Here is a 16,900-nt window from a genome sequence, read left to right on the forward strand (position 1 = left end):
CTAATATTAATCGTTTTCTTTTATTTTTGAAGGGTGTTTATTCAGGGTACAAAATGGTGTCCCAGTCTAAATTGTCATCCAAAAACAGCATTGACCCTGGGACAAACAGGTGTGGAGGAGTGTGAATGTATGCCAGGGCTCCTGGCTTTTCTTAAATGCTGCTAAAGAGCTAATGGCCTAAAATACATTTAAGTTAAATTAGGGGACTGCAATAGCCCAATCTATTATGAGTCCATTTATCTCACCATTTAAAAATAATGTACTGATAAGGGGATTCTGTGCTGGTATCGGAGTAACAATTGGATATTATTACAGTAAAAGCAGTTATAAACAGTACTGCACGCTCAGAGATTTGCCCAAGATCTTTATATAGCTTGTATTATCTCATGGCTTATCTCATAGACTGGACTACCAATGTTATTTAACATTCCTGCTCTCAAAGACCCCTGACCTCTCTAACGGTTTCTTTTTTTTTTTTTTATGTGGATAATAGAAAATCGCTGCCTCTCATCTTGGTGAGACATGTCTCTCTCGATGCTTTCTCCCCTTTGTCAACCAATGTTTTTTTTCTTCTAAGTAAGCACATTATATTTTTGACCCTGGACCACAAAACTTAAGTCGCTGGGGTATATTTGTAGCAATAGCCAAAAATACATTGCATGGGTTAAAATTATAGATTTTTCTTTTATGCCAAAAATTATTAGGACATTAAGTAAAGATCATGGCCCATGAAGATATTTAGTTAATTTCCTACTGTAAATATATCAAAACAAAAATTTTGATCATTAATATGCATTGCTAAGAACTTCATTTGGACATCTTCAAAAGGTGATTTTATCAATATTTAGACTTTTTTGGCACCCTCAGATTCCATAACAAATCATACATCAATGCAAAGCTTATTTATTCAGCTTTCAGATGATGTATAAATCTCAATTTCAAAAAAATTACCCTTATGACTGGACCACAAAACCAGGGTCACATTTTTTATATTCTTATTAGATTTTATTATTATTATTAATATGTATTTTTACATTTACACTTTTTGTTCTAACCCTTCTTCCGTTTCTTATGTAGGACATTCAGTATGCAAGCAATGGAGTTTCAAGCCTGTTTCTATTGATGAAGTGAAGTGAAGTGACATTCAGCCAAGTATGGTGACCCATACTCAGAATTTGTGCTCTGCATTTAACTCTAGCAACACCAAGGTCAGTGAACACACACACACACACTGTGAACACACACCCAGAGCAGTGGGCAGCCATTTATGCTGCGGCGCCCGGGGAGCAGTTGGGGGTTCGATGCCTTGCTCAAGGGCACCTAAGTTGTGATATTGAAGGTGGAGAGAGAACTGTACATGCACTCCCCCCACCTACAATTCCTGCCGGCCCGGGACTCAAACTCACAACCTTTCGATTGGGAGTCCGACTCTCTAACCATTAGGCCACGACTTCCCCCTTTGATACAACATGTCACAATGGATCCGCCCCATGGGCTGCTTCAGATGAATATAAATACATCTCCCAATCACCTTTAACTGTCCGCAACTGCCCAACAGGCAGTTTATGCAACTGACACTTTGTAGGAACAGAGTGGATGCGTTAGACTGTTATTTACCTGATCTTTTCTTTACATTATTCCCACTGTTTAAAGTTCAAGAGGATTTTTCAGTATTTGGGTTACAGTGGCATTGCAGTGCTCAAGGTTAGTAAAACAGGTGTTTCTAAAATCTGCTTGGCAGCATGACCCACTAACATTAAAATCCAATACTTGACAAAATAGCTGAACTGATAAGCTGGTAACTTACCTGCATGGTTCCTCTCTCAATAACAAATGTCATTAAATAATGCAGACCAGATTGGTGTTTGACTACATACCTTTAAATCACCTGAGAAGAGAAACATAGAAAAGAATCATCTGCTGGTTAAAAAAGATAAAAGATTTGGCTGTGATGTAAAAATTATATTTTAGTGTGATGCTTCAGTCAATACAATCAAAGCAGAAAATAGGCCAGCTAAAAATAGCAAGAGCTCACATAGTGTAGATGCTTCCTGCTCACACAATCCAAATCATTGGAAACTTCTGCCCTGCCCACAAAGATCAAATTGTTTTCAGTTCATCAATTTTTTTTTTTTTTTTTTTTTAGAAAGTGTTAAACATATAATTTATATTGTAATGACTGGTGCCATTTTTATTAATGCAATCCAAAGAGACTTAAAGTACATTTACAGGATTCATTTCCTCAGTGCATTGTGGTGCAAGTGACCTTGGTGTTGCTAGCGTTATTGTTCTACAAGTTAAGCTACAGTAACACTGCAATATACTGCTTTCATTCCATAGTAGTTTATCAATTACCAAGTAGTATTTTTAGCAGGATCCTAATCGATTGCAAAATATTTTAATGACCAATTTTGACACCAGATTTGTATTCATTCAAACTCTCTTAGGTTGTCCTGCACACAATGGGGGTCAAAGCAGCTCTTCCGAGGTATGAGCTCTACTTTTATAATGTAGTGCTGTGTATGGCAATGCTCTGGGCTGCCAGATGGATATCTGATGTATCCAGCTGTAAGTATGAAGGCATGCACACTGTTCGGATGTGACCCTAAAATGATGTCACTGGAAAGATAATGTTTCTAGAGTGGTTTCTGTGAGGCTTTTACCATTTTACATCCACCTGAGCTCTTTTTCTTCCTCATAAACATCGCATTAGAGCACAAAAATAGTACTACTGTATATTGTATGAGGAAAAAGACAGAGCAGTGATCTGCTATCCTCAGAAAGCTATGCAAAGTACGCAGCAGGGATCATATGTCAGTATTAATACACCAAAGAATGAATGACTGAAACAGAGTGACAGAGAAGAGAAAGAGGTATTATTATGGGTCTGTGACAAAAGCTACCAAATTTGCATTGAATATACAGTCCCCCCCCCCCCCATATATTATACACATCCATTAATTAACTACAATATTTACTGAATATTTTAAGTTAATATTAAAATAATTTTACAACTACAAAGTGGAATGGACACAGGGAAATCAAATATTTAATCTTTTTAAATATTTTTTTAGTAAGTGCTTTATTATGTGTTGGTTTAAATTACAAAATATACATTTGTTTGACATTTTTATGATTTAATTACTAGCTTTCCTATTATTAGTTTTCCTCATGAACCCTAGATTGGGAAGCCTGCTTTAAATGAATATTTGATCATATTTAGTAACTGTCTCATGATTATCCACATCCAGCAAATTCCAACAGAAAAACCTTCAAGACCAGTGTTCAGCCAGGATGGTATTACTCTGGCAGAAAAATGGTGAGATTTTGTCAGTATAATTTCACATTATGGGTATATCTAAAATTGTGGTTATTGATTCTGATTGATCCACATCACTCTGTAGGATACGGCTGATGTTGAGTGGATGATGTGGTTTTCTACGTTTCGAGAGCATATCATCTTTGCGCTCTCAGGTCATGTGATCTTTGCCAAGATCTGCTCCTTGCTGGCTCCACAGGTGCCTCTTGAAATTCCATGCAAATCTATATTATATGTGAATTAAGGAATGAAGGCATGACTATATATGGCCTTCCTGAGAAAATCATTCTCTCATGTTCTCTCATGCCACAGTACAGATCTCTGGTGTTCATGGTGTATGGCATGCTGGCGGTTTGCACCAGTATGGGCTGGGCCTACGTCACGCTCATCCTCTCCCACTGTGTGCTGCTCTATAGCATCTCTCTGGTCAAGCTCAGGTGGCTCTGCTTCGTTGCTGGACTCACTACACTGGCCACTTTTAAAATGGAGCCCTTCATTTCCTGGCAGGTATGTTTCTGACACTCTGAAAATGTAAAACGTGTAAACAGTAAAACCAAACAAAAAAAAATGATCATAACTATTTATGATTATGTTCATTTGTGGTGGCTCATCTTTCAGGCAGGGTTTGTGACTGGCAGTTTTGAGCTGCGTCCTCTTCTGTTCTACGGCGGCTGTGGATTCACCATCATGCGCTGTATGAGTTTCGCTCTGGAGAACTGTGAGAAGAAAGATGGAAACCACAGCATCCTGGAGCTTCTCAAGTACAACTTCTACCTTCCCTTCTTTTACTTTGGACCCATCATGACCTTCGACAAGTACTACATTCAGGTTCGTAACTAAATGAACTGAAGGAAATTATGGTTTGATTGGTTTGTATATAATTGGAATGTGATTTTATAGCATTGCCCTCTGACCCGGCAGGCCAATAACCCTAACCTGACAAGGAAGGATGGAGAGATGTGGAACATTTCCCTTCAGGGCCTGCTACACCTGGGGGTTATTATGATAGTGGCAGTCCTTCTACACTTCATGTACATTCTGACCATACCAAGTGACATGAAGCTTCTTAAAAATATCTCAGACTGGGCCCTTGGTATGTATGTGTTTACCTGTATTTGCTAACTTAGTCTAGTCTTTGCTAGTTAATCAATGTCAAAAAGACTACAAAAGTCTTTCTCTTCTTTGACCATGCAGTTGGATTGGCTTATTTAAATCTGGTGTATGATTGGGTGAAAGCAGCGGTGATGTTCGGAGTGATAAACACAATATCAAGACTGGATCATCTGGACCCTCCCAAACCACCAAAATGTATAACAATGCTCTATGTGTTCTCTGAGACGTGAGTGAGCTAATTTGTCATTCTATGTCTTCTTGTTTCATTATTCTAAAAGTTATAATAAAATAGATTTTGATGTGATGAGTCAAATTAAAAAGTATTGCCAATTCTAAAAATAAAAAAAATACTTTTTTTTTTTTTTTTTTTACAGACACTTTGATCGAGGAATAAATGATTTTCTCTGCAAGTATGACCAGCATGGTTACTTTTATTAGAATTTTAACCAAAACAATACTGTTTCACGCATTAGTATTTTAACAAAGAATGCTGTCATCTTTACAGGTATGTTTATAACTATCTCGGTGGGAAGCATGACAATGTTTTGGATGAGCTGATAGCCTCTCTGTGCACGTTTGGCATCGCAGCGCTCTGGCTGGGACCAGGCTGGGTGGTTTTCATCTGGGCTTTCTTAAACTGCTTTGGCCGTAATCTTGAATTGTGGACCGCCAAGTTATTCACCATGGAACCTTTTATTTCTATTGAGGTCAGTTAAAGAAAGATGACCAGGAATAATTTGCTGGATTTTCTTCTCATGTCTTGGATGCTCCAGTGCACACTCTAGTGGTTAAATGTTAAATCACTGCTGCTAAAAAATGTTCTCTAGAGCTCTCTCTCGTGGTTAAATGTTAAATCACTGCTGCTAAAAAATGTTCTCTAGAGCTCTCTCTCGTGGTTAAATGTTAAATCACTGCTGCTAAAAAATGTTCTCTAGAGCAGTGGTTCCCAAACTTTTCCATTCCACGACCCACCTAGACAAGTGTAATCTATTTCATGACCCACCACAATATTTGAGGAAAAAAAAAGGTTGATATTACTTTAAGCCTAATCTTACTTAAAAGTTTGATGACAGAAATGAAGTATTTAAGAAAAAAAACCTTTTTATTTTAGAGTAGGCCTACACCTGAAAAAAATCACTATTAATATTTAAGTTTTAATTTTTGTTTACAGACTTTAGAATATGTAGTGTCCATAAAAACGTTAAACAGGCTCACTCCAGTGAACTGTAATCTGCGCTGCTGTGTTTTGTTGCAGAAAATGCATTCACGATCCTTCCGTGTGTGTCGGTGAGAACGGAGCACAATCCAACACTTTTTTTAGAAAAAGCATAAGAAGCAAAGCAGAACTATCTAAAACTGTTTGGAGATTAAAATAATTGTGAAATAGGTAAAAAATAATAATAAACATGTGTCTCGTTTTAAATAAACAAAAAAAAAAAAAAACTGGATGACATTAAGTTCAGGCAGAAATTTATTTTAGCAATGGTTAAATTAATGTTCAGCAATATCTTCAAAAGATTTCTGAACTTTGGCAAATTTTTCTCTAAAAAGAGATGATACGTCAAGGAGTATTGCATTATTTTTTTGTGCATTTTGTTATGTGGAAATGTTTAAATCTTGTAGTGTTACAATTAACCCTGCGTTTGTGCACTGCTCACCCTGTACATGTGAAATGCTTTTTACAAACCGTTTCCCGAACGAAAAAAGTGCACAGAGCTCAAACGGACGATAGAAATGAATGAACATGGCCTACCTGAAACCGTTTTCGTAACATTTGTTTTCTGGTGTATGCAATCTCATGCGGAATATAGTGTATTGAAGTGAGCAAGTTTTTCTCTTTTAATAATGCGGACCGATTGAACCTTTTAATGACATTGCTCTGAGACCTTCACTGTTATTACAACTCGTGCGCGCCCGCGCTTCAAAACACGCAAAGCACGCGGACTTAATTGCAATTCGAAAATCACACTAAGGATATTGCAGTCCTTATTAATGTTGGTGGGCTATATCATTGTGACGAGTGGGTTCCCGGTTCCCGCCTCCTCCTTCCCGTGATTGAGAAGTTTTTAATGTGTTAGACTGGTGCCGAAGCCTGGGAGGAAGGAGGGACGCGGTGCCGAAGATCCCTCGGCACTGAGGTGAATCCGCAGTGCCATCGAGCAGGGCGAAGGAGGATGCTCGAGGCGGTGGGCTGGAGTGAGTTGCCGGGGAGACGGACGCTCCTCTTTTGTATCCTTCCGATCTCCTCCGTGGTTCTCGAGACTGGTGAGTCGAGCAGGTGTCGCTCAATTCCAATCACTCCACCGGCCTCGCACCGTTCCCACTCGTCACTTTCGTGCAGCCCTAGACTGAACTGTGTGTGTGTGTGTCATTGAAACGCAAATTTAGCTGCAGCCAAGTGACTTTGTGCGACCCACCTTGTTCCATTCTGTGACCCACAAGTGGGTCGCGACCCACAGTTTGAAAACCCCTGCTCTAGAGCTCTCTCTCGTGGTTAAATGTTAAATCACTGCTGCTAAAAAATGTTCTCTAGAGCTCTCTCTCGTGGTTAAATGTTAAATTGCTGGTAATATAAGCAATATGCTCATCTAGAAATCTTTACTTCCACCCACAGATGGCGATATCAGAATCTATGTCACGCAGGATCAGGGCTGTGTTTAATACCTTCAACTTCTGGACAATTGTCCTTTATAATGTCCTGGTACTGAACAGTCTTGAATTTGCCAAACTAGTTGCCAAGAGGATGTTTCTGAAAGGTGAAGTACTGTTGATATTTGTATTATATATATATATATATATATATATATTAATGTTTTTTCCCTGTTATTTCAAAAATATTGATAAACCGTATATTGTTTCTCAGGTTTCCCCTTCACCACCATCACTGTGATGTTCGTTACCTACTGCTTGATTCAGCTGATTAAGGAAAGGGAAAGAAGACAGGCTTTGACTGATGATCCAGACCCAATCCCCCCTCCAGTGCCCACTCCCACAGCCCCCAGCCCCACCCAGACAGACTGCCCAGCTGCCCAGCCTGTGGACCCAAACAAGCAAAAGGCGGAGTAGAGATTACACACGAGGCTTACATTTTGATGAAACCTTACAGGTTTACTTAAACATTTTGAGTCTTCTTATGAATTCTGCAGACAATGGTAATCTAGAATTATGAACAAAAACAGTACTCATTCAACAGTAATCAGTAATCATTCAAAACAGATTTATAGATTATTTCACCATTACAGACCTTACTCCTATTGGCTGTTTTTTAAATTAGTGGCAGTTTTACATGTGTAAAAGAGTTGTAGTATGTGATTTGTTGTTAAAAACCTAGAGGATGGATTTTATTACAATAAATTTTATAACCGTTTCAATTCATGTGAAATACAAATATTTAGTGTTCACATCTATACGTAATAAATATAACTAATATGTACTTATATAAATATAATGTAGTACTAACAATCACAAAGACTGTTTTCTGAATTTGTGATATGCATTAAAGTAATCTTCAATAGTGACTATATGTGTATGTCTTTTTGTCACCTTGCTAAGTTGTTTTTTATACTTTTTTTGGGAACTTTATTCATGTTTAAAATTTTTGCAAATAAACGAACGGCAAAGTTGTAATTGACAGAGATCGATCATCCGGGACACTCATCCTGCATGACATCTCGGTTGCTTAAATTAAACTGTGACTCTTAACAAAAGCATAAATGTCACTGAGAACATTCAAGATCTTTTATTTCATTAAACCTTTTCAATCTAGGATATTTATATGAACTGGCATAAACTCTCTTCTGTCTGTTCAACAATTATTAAGGTAACCTGTGACTGTAATAAACTGTTGATATTATTAGTGACTAGTGAGCTCTTCTTAGAAATAAAATTGGAAAATTGAGAAGTTGGCGTTGGCCTTGTATTTTTGTTACTTTTCATGTTAAAGCAGTGGTTCAGAACCTTTTTTCCTAGTTATCCTAAGTTTTTAATAAATAAAATGACAGCAGAAACATTAAAATAATGACATTAACACCAATGGCCAGATTTGAAATAAAGAAAAAAGGTTGTGTGACTACAAGTTTTGACAATAAAAAAATAAAAATAAAAAGTTTTATATAATGATAAACCCCAAATTTCAGACTAACAAAAGGGATATAAATCAAAATGATAAATGATTATAGATATTTTATCTGCTCTGTTAATAATTCTAGATACATTGATAGCTTATTTTCTATCAACCTGTTAAACTTTACAATAGTGCATGAATTACTTTTGCTTTGGTTTGGACTAAAACAGACCGCTAAATGAAAATATAAATCCATTTTCTGCCAGTAGGTGGCACTTACTGAACAGCATAGAGCTGTTTCCCCGGTAACCTCTGTAAACAAAACACTGCTATATATTTAAGGCAGTATATGGAGGTAAGATGAATAGAAAAGGCCATAGAAACTCTTCTGAAGGCAGTTGGTTTCCTTCAGAGATACATTCATTTAATTTATTCATACTTTAATTATTATAATAATTAATATATAGTCAAAAAAATAAAAAAATAAATCAAGAGGGTGATTCATAGTCCCATAAATGTATTGTGTAGTGACCTGTGATCTCATTCTTAAGGCCAGCGTTTCTTCTGACTACTGTACTGTGTCAGCTGTTGCACAGGGCGGGTGGTTGTGTTTCACATGTACAAGTATAGACGGTTTCATCGGGCGCACGCGCCTGGACCTAAGTTAACTTCCGGTCTGTGTTGTGTATATCGGTCTGGCTGCAGTGCCTTCTACAAACGCAGTTAAAGTCAAGGTGATGAGTAGACTGAAGTTGTGCTCAGGTGGTTGTGTTGCGGGATGTGTTTCCCATACATTTATTTATTTTTGGAGACTCGCCACAATTTTAAAACTGATCGATTTTTAAAAAGGCTTTGTTGAATAAACATGAGTAACATTACGTACTGCACGTTTAATAATAATTAATAATTCCTTACATTTATATGTTTAAATATCAAAACAAGGCACAGGTGTTTATATATCGCTGTATTTCTGAAAGAAGACTTGCATGTTATATGCCTGATAAAGCAGCGTGTGAGCGTACCAGCTCTGCTTTGTTTACAGCTGTTACTGGGGAAACCTCTATTTCTCGCGATTTATGTCTGTGCTTTAAAACATCTCCTGCTGGCAAATAATGAATTTACATTTTCATTAAGTTAGCCTGATCTACGCGGTAAACATATTTTGTTTGTTATCAAAAAAATATCTACTCTAGAGGGACTTGGCTGTTGTTATTGATTCTATTTGGAAGTCTACCGGAAGTTAAGTTAGGTCCACAAAAGCGCGCATGTGCAGTAACGTTTGTTTATGTTGTTGCTGTTGAAACCGTCTATAGATTCCACATCTTCGTGAAGGACCTATAAATAGTCCACAGTTGGAGTTTGATTGAAATATTGGGACAGCTGATGAAGCCTAAAGTCCCGGCAGCAAAGCGGAACTGATTCAGCCTGCCTTTTCTTTTTCAGCCAGTAACAGAAGTTTGGTACAGAGACCGCTGGAATAGCCATTGACTTCATTGTGACCCTCAGGGATACTGCACGATCAGTATGGCTCTACCCATAGATCCCATGAAGGAGACGCGGATTTACCAGCAAACTCTTCTGCAGGATGGTCTGTACGATCTTCTGGAGAGTGATATGATGGTTTATTGGGGATGATCTTGAAATACCTCTACACCTCAAACATCAATGTGACAGAGCAAAACATACAAGACATCTTCGCTCTGGCCAACATGCTTCAGATCCTCTTGATTTTCACGTATTTGTGTCTCGTTCCTGCAGAAGAGACTGAGTTTGAGAAACTGTTTGGTGATTTTCCGACTGGGCCTGATGCTGGATTGTCCTCGTCTGGCCATATCGGCAAGTAACTTCGCTTGTGAACGCTTCCAGTTAATTGCTCGGGAAGAAGAATTCCTGCAGCTGACTCCAAGTGAACTGGCAGCCATTATCGCATCGGACTCTTTGAATGTAGAAACAGAGCAAGATGTTTTTGAGTCTTTGATCAAGTGGATTGGACATGACCAAGAGAAGAGGCTGGAGGACCTACCGTGTCTGCTGGATTGTGTAAGATTACGTCTGGTTCCCGAGGACTACTTCACCAAAAATGTGGAGAAACATGAATGGTTGAGCTCAAATCCAGTGATCACCAAGAAACTGCAACTGGTCAAAGATGCCCATGCCGGGAAGCTTCCTGAAGTCAAGAAGAACAAAAGCAAAAAGAGTGCAGGTCAGGAAGGAGAGGAGGAGGGAGATGAAGAGCAGGAAGAAGAGCAGGAGGAGCTACTTCCAGGAATCCTGAAAGACAATCTGCAGTTTGGGATGTTCTTGAGAGACTTGATCTTCTTGATCAATGACACTGCATCGGTAGTTTATGACCCAATGGGAAATGATTGTTATGTGGCGTCACTCTCCAACCAAATTCCCCAAAACCACTGCAGTCTGGTCACAAAGGAAAATCAGATATCTGTGGCAGGTGGACTATTTTTTTAATGAGCAGAGCAAAGACAAACAGATATATTCATACTTTTTGCTGGTAAAGGACTACTTTCCTTCATTTACTTGATTTCATAAAGTCATTATTTTCTCAAAGTCATTAATTCTGCACATTGGGAAGTTTATGTAGTGTACATAAATCATAGACAACGTGTTTTTGTCTCTATCCAGCTAAATTTAGCTATTAGTGAAAGGCAGACCCCATGGAATCACTAGTTTTCTGTGAAACAGAGTCTGGGCAGGATATTTAGATATTTTGGTCTGTCCCTTATTGTTGAAAAACCAAGATGTTTAGCATAGTTTTAGCAATTTTTCTAAAGTGTTAGAAATCTGTGCCTAAAGAAATAACCAAACTTGAACTATACTGTAATATCAAGGGAATGTTTTGCATTTGTTGGGGATGACTTGGCATATTTTCTGTGAAGCACATGGAAGATATTTCTCTTCTTTTTTTTGTAGTTCGGAATGAATCATCTATATTTTTTTTTATTGTTTTTCCCAGTATTTTATAGACAATATATTAAATGTAATGGTTTATTTTGCTCTTATTCTAAAACTTTATATAGTCAGTGTTTAAGAATACAATGACATTGAACCATTCCACGAGTCTGGCTGGCCATCCAGTCTTAATAGTTCCAAGTAAACGAGTTTGGCTTGCTGTCCTCAACAGAGGTTCAAACCCAAGGCTCGGCTTAAGCTGCTAACTCGATTACCTTATTGTGGTACTACATAAAGGGAGAATAACAGAAATAGAGGTGGAGATGGGGAGGTGGAGGAATAATTGTTGCTGGGATGGCACAATGACTGCTGCTTATTAGGCTCATAATGAGGACTGGCAGGAAACAAATGATTAGGCTCCTCCCTTCATTTAATAGAAAAGACACTAACATCTCAGAACATTCTAGGAAGGTTAATTTATGGTTCTAAGATAATATAACCTAAAAGTAACCATTAGAAAACACTGTCTGTAAGTTCTAAGCAGGTTATGACACAAAACCACCCTCCCTTTAAATGATCAGCAAATGCTCTGTCCCATACAACACAGTGGATGATATAGTGTCATTACATCTGACAGTTTGATCCTACAACATCAGACTGGATGGGCATGCCCCCCATTCCCTCTGGCCGCTTTCTGTTTAGCATGGGAGAGGCAGAAAATCTCATCTTTATTATTGGAGGGAAAGAAATGAATGAAGGAGAACGCTTTCTGGACACAGTCATGGTTTATGACAGACAGTAAGCATGTTTACCGATGCCACGTTAATTATTTGAATATCAGCTATACATTTGTCTTTTTTTGTTTACTGAATATCTCCAACAGATACAGTATGAACTTTTTTTTTCCAGTATTCCATATTGCAATACATTTTACAAGAAAATTTTATTTCAGTCCTTCTATCTCAAAATTTTAATTTGGTGCTTTACTTGCCATTTCTTAATTATTTGTGAAATTTACTAGCAATTTCTTGACTAGTGAAAATTGTTTCTACACCATGTTTTTTTTGCCACTGGGTACTTAAAGGGTTAGTTCACCCAGATAGCAAAATTATGTAATTAATAAATTACTCTCATGTTGTTCCAAACCCGTAAGACCTCAGTTTATCTTTGGAACACAGTTTAAGATATTTTATATTTTAATCGAGAGCTCTCAGTCCCTCCATTGAAGCTGTGTGTGCGGTCTACTGTCCATGTCCAGAAAGGTAAAAAAAAACATCATCAAAGTAGTCCATGTGACATCAGAGGGTCAGTTAGAATTTTTTGAAGCATCGAAAATACATTTTGGTCCAAAAATAGCAAAAACGACGACTTTATTCATCATTGTCTTCTCTTCCGTGTCTGTTGTGTGAGAGAGTTCAAAACAAAGCAGTCTGGTTATCCGGTTCACGAACGAATCATTCAGTTCACCAAATCGAACTGAATCGTTTTAAAACGGTTCGCATCTCTAATACGCATTTATCCACAAATTACTTAAGCTGTTAACTTTTTTAATGTGGCTGACACTCCCTCTGAGTTCAAACAAACCAATATCCCGGAGTAATGCATGCACTCAAACAGTACACTGACTGAACTGCTGTGAAGAGAGAACTGAAGATGAACACAGAGCATCGAAAGTATACCGTACACACAGCTTCAATGGAGGGACTGAGAGCTCTCGGACTAAATCTAAAATATCCTGAACTGTGTTCCAAAGATAAACGGAGGTCTTACGGGTTTGGAACAACATGAGAGTAAGTTATTAATTACATAATTTTGCTATCTGGGTGAACTAACCCTTTAAATAACCAGATCCTCTTCCCTACCTAGTACAGCGCCATGGAGTAATGTCTCATAATGAATTGATCTATGTGGAGGAAAGGGAGAGAACAAGTATGTTTAATAAGCTATTGCTACATTTTGTGTTGGAATATGCATTCAGTATTATAGCCAGCAAAAAGGTTGTCACTCTATCTCACATTTATACACATATTTGTCTTATTTTGAGTGTTTGAATAGAGTGTGCGTGTATGACACTAAAAAGCGTCAGTGGAAGGATCTGGCTCCATTAAATACTGCATGCTTGCTCTTTTGGGTCACAATTCACAAAAACAAAATCTATGTGGCAGCTTAATTGTTCATTCCAACAATTAAGACCTTGTGAAGCGAAAATTTGCACGATTTTAAGAAACAAACCCATTAAGACATTTTTTTATCTTATGCAAACAGCTTTCAGCTTAATTCCAAAAAGCAATAATATCTGAATCAGGAGAAAAAATGTGCATGGATCAAGCACTGTTAACAAGTAAAAACGTTTATGGATGGATTTTTGACCAGAAGTGATGTTGTGTGAATTACTTGTGGATTATTGTGATGGTTTTTATCAGCTGTTTTATCTCTCATTCTGACGGCACCCATTCACTACAGAGGATCCACTTGTGAGCAAACATCTATATCTAGGATGGCATGAGGTCATTAAATAAATTACCGGTAATGAAAAAAAAAAAGTCAACATCTGTACTCAACTGAAATTATTCAGATATATTGTTAATCTGACCACACGTGATTACAACAATTCAAATGTACATAAATAGGTTAATGTCTGTTCACAGGTATGATGAGGGGGAGACAAAATGGAGTGAGATTCAGTATGCATCTGGTGCAACAGTTCTGGGAGTACGTCTCTTAACACTCTTCGGCTCACTAAAATCTGAGACTACACCAGTGAAGTGCAAACTCTCTGCTGATTTTGAATCAGTTATTATAGTGTGGGACAAAGTGAAACCAAGTCTGAACCAGCACGAAACATAAAAGGATGGAACATCTGTTGTCAAACTCATTCCATGAAAGTGATCAATTTGATATTTAACACAATTTATGATTTGAAACAAATGAGAACAAGCACAGAGATTGTGAAAATAAGGCTGTGAAAATGCGGTTTCTGAAAAAAATTTTTTTTTTTTATTATGGACGGAGCTTCTTGCGTCATGTGTACATTTTTAAATGTATTGTTTATGTGACATTTCTGTTGTTCTGAATGAGAGAAACCTCCCCAAGAAAAATGAAAACAAACACAAATGCTTGGTGTCATGTTTCATTTAGTTCACTATTGAATTATTTTATTTTGTTTAATTACAGACAATAAATACTACCCGGTACAATAAATGACCTAAAATACAGCCTCATTTTATTAGCACCGCTAGACTCTAGTCCTTGTATTGTTTAGTATCCTGCTGACAGAACCAGTATGACTGCCAACTGCATGTACACAAACTTAACTGAGACGTATAGAATTAACAGTCAGACTCATGATTGGTTTAATACATTGAAAGTATGGGTAAGTTTAAGTATTACATGTTAGGTACTAGAAAAACTGTTTTTTGAATTTGGTTTCAAAATGTCTTTTCAAGATTGTGAGTGGTTTCTTTAAAATCTTAAACAGACAATAAGAAAAACTACCCAAACTCTGAAGTGCAAATCATCTTTTGCTATCACTTCTTATTTATTACAAAAGGATAGCACACACCAGAACAAACTAAAATAACAGACAAATCCTTCTTAATATAAATCTTACTTTCTTTTCAAAATCACTTAAATATACAGATTAAAAAAAATAAAAAACAAGAAGGGCACAAACATCCCAAATCTTTCTCAATAAGCAGCAAACTAGGAATACATGCTAGTAAAGTATGCAAAATACAAAAAAAAAAGAAGTTTTAAAGACTTCTACCTTTTACAACCTGCAAGAGAAACATGCTCTTTCAGATGCACAAAATCAAATCATTCAGCTCTTCAATAGCCTTTTACTTACTACCATATTTTCAGAGATGGAGGTTTATTAACCTCTGTGCAATTTCACTTCACATAAAATATAAGACTTTAAAGAACAAAAGCAAGAGAAATTAAGAAAAAAATGGGCATAACAAAAAGCCAGCAGTATGTTTTTTATAATCTTTTTAACAAAACTTGTGTTGTACCACAATTTCAATATTTAAATAAAGTGATCACAAAAATGAAATAAAAAAGGAATTCTGTGGTAATTCAACTTGTGATAAGACCATAATGCATCTTAGAAAATGCTTCAGGGAAGTTTTTAATATTTAAATATACATATTGAAAAGAAAATGAGATGGAATTTGTTTAAATATATTAACAAGGGCTTTAAAAACATGCAACCTCAGTGTTTTAGTATAAGGTGCAATATGACATTGAAAAACATGTATAGAACACCAACAACAGGGTTCGATCTGCGGCAAAACCACAAAAAGGCTTAAACAATCATCATCTGGCATAAGATTATTGCAGGATTTCTACCAAATACACAAGTCCTCCTAGTGATGGTCTCTGTTCAGATCACCTTTAACTTCAATCATGTCATTGTAATTTCAATCTACACATTCATGATCATGGCAACTCTATTCCATTACACACTCAAGGCAGGTTTGTTATAGTGCTTCTACATTGAGCTGGTTATGACTGACAAACTGACTTATGAACATATTGATCAATGCAGAATACTGACAATTACTGTGGGTCTTATTGCTTAAAAAATTACTATGTTATGTCAGTTCAATCAGCTTTGCTTTTTAATAATGATTCTAGAACTTCTACAATTACATTCCAAATGTAGAGGGACGCTGTAGCCAAAAAATGAAAATTCTCTCATCATTTACTCATGAAGAAACTTGAACATTCTGCTATTAATTATGGAAGCCTGTTCCCACCACAAAATAAAAGGATAAATAAAAAGGTTATTGCTTTTTAACTGATTTTTATTCCATGGTAGAAATGCTCTTCCATAATTAATATCACCGCTTGTGAAGAAATAAATTAATATGAGTTTCAAATGATATTAGGATAAGTAAATGGTAACAGAATTTACATTTGGGTGAACTATCCCTTTAATAGACCGTTCTACCGGGACTTTCTAAAACTTCTTATAAAAACACATACCATTTAAAAACACTTGCTATAACCTGCATTAAGAGGAGGTTTCTTAACCCAGGTACATGACTGATGTTCTGAGAACATTCTAAGGTAAGGTTTAAGATGCAAGGCCAAATTTAGAGTTTATTCCTCATATATAAGCTTATTTCCATCTTGTAAGAACTTTCATGAATGCTGACATCCACATCACATTCATTTGACCCCATTAAGAATGTAAACAAAAGAAAACTTATTAAACAAAAACTGAAAGGAAACACAGAATTATTTACAGACTATGTATATTTATATATATATGATGTATATATATGTTTGTGTGGGTGTGTGTATGTGTGTGTATATATATATTACCTATTATAGTACTATATTTTACTGCTGCTAGAGTTGTTAGAGAGTTTTACTTGAACTATATTTTGCCTATATAATCCTCTGATATCGGGTAAGGAATTTTTTTTTTCTTTACAAATTTATAATTTTTTTTATATTCTATGTGTCTTCTTAACAGGACCATACAGTGT

At 36.6% G+C, this 16,900-nt stretch overlaps 2 protein-coding genes across 2 annotated transcripts; both read left to right on the forward strand.

Moving 5' to 3' along the window:
* Positions 1–1,528: 1,528 nt before the first annotated feature.
* On the forward strand, positions 1,529–7,856 carry hhatlb (hedgehog acyltransferase like, b). The gene is made up of 12 exons (XM_059524124.1): positions 1,529–1,704; positions 2,448–2,568; positions 3,252–3,319; positions 3,405–3,518; positions 3,632–3,826; positions 3,938–4,147; positions 4,241–4,412; positions 4,514–4,658; positions 4,807–4,842; positions 4,938–5,139; positions 7,047–7,188; positions 7,296–7,856. The coding sequence occupies exons 2-12, from the start codon at positions 2,463–2,465 to the stop codon at positions 7,496–7,498; spliced, it is 1,593 nt and encodes a 530-aa protein (XP_059380107.1). The 5' UTR covers positions 1,529–1,704; positions 2,448–2,462; the 3' UTR covers positions 7,499–7,856.
* Positions 7,857–9,941: 2,085 nt separating this feature from the next.
* klhl40b (kelch-like family member 40b) lies at positions 9,942–13,572 on the forward strand. Its single transcript, XM_059524044.1, is given in 9 exon segments — positions 9,942–10,107; positions 10,110–10,231; positions 10,233–10,949; positions 10,951–11,004; positions 12,040–12,200; positions 12,813–12,835; positions 13,251–13,307; positions 13,310–13,335; positions 13,447–13,572. Coding segments are annotated over 9 exon segments (1,374 nt in total). The 5' UTR covers positions 9,942–10,019.
* Positions 13,573–16,900: the final 3,328 nt, after the last annotated feature.

Source organism: Carassius carassius, chromosome 35, assembly GCF_963082965.1.
Source record: "Carassius carassius chromosome 35, fCarCar2.1, whole genome shotgun sequence".
NCBI lineage: Eukaryota > Metazoa > Chordata > Actinopteri > Cypriniformes > Cyprinidae > Carassius > Carassius carassius.